The 3,268-nt window shown below is 44.8% G+C and overlaps 1 protein-coding gene across 2 annotated transcripts in view; it reads right to left on the minus strand.

Annotated features, from left to right (window-relative positions):
- Positions 1-785: 785 nt before the first annotated feature.
- Positions 786-3,268, minus strand: part of dtnba (dystrobrevin, beta a) — a 48,016-nt gene continuing 45,533 nt past the window's right edge. For both annotated transcript variants that reach the window (XM_062550750.1, XM_062550749.1), the window contains one exon: positions 786-3,131. In XM_062550750.1, coding sequence (XP_062406734.1) covers positions 3,094-3,131 — 38 coding nt within the window. In that variant the 3' untranslated portion in view covers positions 786-3,093. The remainder of the gene's footprint in view (positions 3,132-3,268) is intronic.

Here is a 3,268-nt window from a genome sequence, read left to right on the forward strand (position 1 = left end):
TAAAACATACACCACATGTGTAGATTCTTTTAAAATATGATTTATTTCATCTGCACAGATCAACATTCAGTATCATGACAGAAAAATGTCCTGCAGTGTCCCAGTAAAAACGCTCTCCTCCTCTGACTCTGCCGGGGGCAGATCTCTGGGGCACTCCTGTGGCTAATTGCCCCCCCCCCCCCCCCACCACCCCAAGGGGGCAGATCTTTGAGGGGGGGCGATGTGGACTACGTGCCCCCCGCTGGCTCAGGCTCCCTGACTCTGGCCACAGCACCAGAAAGACACAGTACTTCAGTGGCACCCTTGGGACACCTGATTAACGGGTACAAAAAAAAAAAAGCAAATGGTTTCCAGCACCACACACTCCAATGTCCCAGTGACATCAGAGTCCGCCCACACACACACACACTCACTCACACACACACACACACACACACACACACACACACACACACACACACACACACACACACACACACACACACGCACGCTTCTGGAAGACAAAACACAAGGAAGGTACTGTAGCTTCAGTCCCTTGCCCTGTTCCACACAGATCCTGACTGGGGGAGGGTAGGGTGGGGTGGAGTGGGGTGGGGTGGGGTGGAGTGGAGTGGGGTGGGTGGGGTTGCGTTTGGAGGGAGGGCGGTGATTCTGTGGCACATTTCATGAAACAGGAAGTGAGGTCATGTTTTGGCGTGCATTTAGGGGTGGCATACTGTAGCTTAAATGAAAGGAAATTATATGAAAACACACTGCAGCTTTGCTGAAAGACTACGCTATCAAAATCTCAAAATAAACATATAATTTTGGCACAATTATATCATTACTTTTTTTTTTGTTACAGCAGGTATAATTGATTTTCAAACACAATGTATACTATTGAAAGAATGAAACCCACAAACTCTTAGGTCTTGGAGACTTTTGAAGCTGAAGGCCGCTTCACTAGTGTGACTTTACAGTCCAGCGGTCCACGCACACACACACAGACACACACACACACACACACACTCTCCCGTGCACTTACTTACACACACACACACACGCACACACATTCTCCCGTGCACTTACATGCACACACTCTTGCACACTCTCTCTCTCTCTTACATACATACACACACACACACACACACACACACACACACACACTCTGCAACACACATCAGGCCAGATCTTTAAATGTGCATGTGGCAGATATTAAGCTAAAAAACAACAAAAAGCAGTGCTTTCACAAATGAAAAACAAACAAAAAAAGAATCCTCCATACATTGAACATAAAAGCTTAGTACCTACAACAAATCACAAACAGTAAATATTCTATGACTTTAATATACACAAAAACTCTTCTGGTTGATCCAGGGAAATACAGCATTGATTGAGTCAGTCCGACTAGAAATGATCACTTGATCACGTGACCCTACAGTTTAAAAACCTCCAGGGGGGTAAGGGGGTGTTTGGAGTGCACAGGTCAGTGATAAACCCAGATAAATGAACTCAGAATACGTTGTAAACGATCCTAAAAGAACACTTTGTCTTTGATCTGCTATGCAAATGAAGCCATACGGCTCTTCAATAAGGAGCTTTACAACACACTCAGATTTAACTTATCCTACAGAGGTGGAAAAGTCCAGCTTCAGAAAGTAAAAGTCCTGCCATAAATCTGTGTCAACCATTCACTTCAACCAGCTGATTCTTCAGCCAGGGAGAGCAGCTAATTGATGCGATCACCTGTGTTACTGTAAGTGCAGAGATAGAACCAATACATGATTGGACTTTTACTTTGTGAAGCTGGAGTTTTCCACCTCTGCTTATCCAGGTAAAGCTACTGAACCACACACTTGGAGTCCCCTCCTGTTCTCTCCACAAACAGTTATGCTAATGTGCCGAACTAGGAAAATAAATAAGCATCCATCATAGCAATAAATAAACAAACAAACAAACAAACAAAGCACACACCATATTGGTTGAGTTCTGTCTGTGTCACAGGTCAGACGTACAGCAATAAATATTCTCTACACACAAGCCCCGCCCCTCTTCTGACAATCCTCGTTAACTAGACCATTCCTAGACCAATCATCTGCCACATCCACACACATCTAACTGTACACATCTAATTTGCATACTTCTGACCATTGTCTGTCCACATTCTTTTTCTTTCATCGTCTTCTCACCTTCTTTCACTTTCTCTTCATTTCCTTTCAGTCCCCACTCTTAGACCTTTTCCACCAACAGAGAACCGGCTCCACCCTGGTTCCACCAACAGAAAACCGGCTCCACTCTGGTTCACGCTTCCAGATGTTGAACCATTCGGAGAATTTCAACCAAAGATAAATCGGTTCGGATTCGGAATCTGAAAATTTGGCACCAAAAAAAAAAAAAAGAAAACACCTTTTTTTCCAGCCGAACCAGAGTGGGCGTGTCATTCTACAGTTCAGTTATGCAAGACACGCCCTCTATTGATGAAACATTATTGGTTCCGTACGAAACGGGTGGAACTGCGGGTGGTTTCTCTAGACAGCACCAAGGTTCTAAGAATTCAGAATGGAACCGATTCAAGAACCAGTTCTCTGTTGGTCGGAAAAATGGACTCTGTGTGTCCTCCTCAGGAGGTGGAGCCTTAGCACCGTCAATCACTCAAAGTAGGCGGAGTCATTTGAGCATCACCCAAAGTAGGCGGAGTCATTGTTCAGCAATCTTTGGGTTAGCTCCGCCCCTAAGAGCTAAAGCTGAATCAATCCAAGCGCGAAAAACTCAAATCAAATCCTAATTTAAAAAAAATGAAATAATAATAAAAAAAACCGAACAAACAACAACGACACACAGCAGCCAATCACAGACCCAGGGAACCCCAACACTTTCCCTTCAAAGGAGGACACAGAACACCTGTGGCCAGTGACCCACCGCAACACCTGCAGCGATCCTGACATCACGTCTGTTTGTGTCTGTTTGTTTACATGTTTGTGTGTTTGTTCATCTCTGTTCCTTCACGCTTCCCTGTGAGAGTTTGAGGATGGGCTGTTTTGGTTGTGTCCTGGTGTCGTGGTGACAGCAGTGGTTGCGAGTTGAGCGTCATGTTCATGTTGTGGGGAGTCGGGTCTACAAGGAGACCATTTGTTTCTGTCCAGTTGCCTTTCCTGCAGATCGACATGACAAAACATCCCGTCAGCCAATCAAGAGTCCTTTCCAAAGCAAGAATAATATTGTGACATAATACATTCAACACACACACAAACACACACATACATACACACACACACACCAGCACCCATAT

Source organism: Sardina pilchardus, chromosome 12 (genome assembly GCF_963854185.1).
Source record: "Sardina pilchardus chromosome 12, fSarPil1.1, whole genome shotgun sequence".
Classification (NCBI taxonomy): Eukaryota; Metazoa; Chordata; class Actinopteri; order Clupeiformes; family Clupeidae; genus Sardina; species Sardina pilchardus.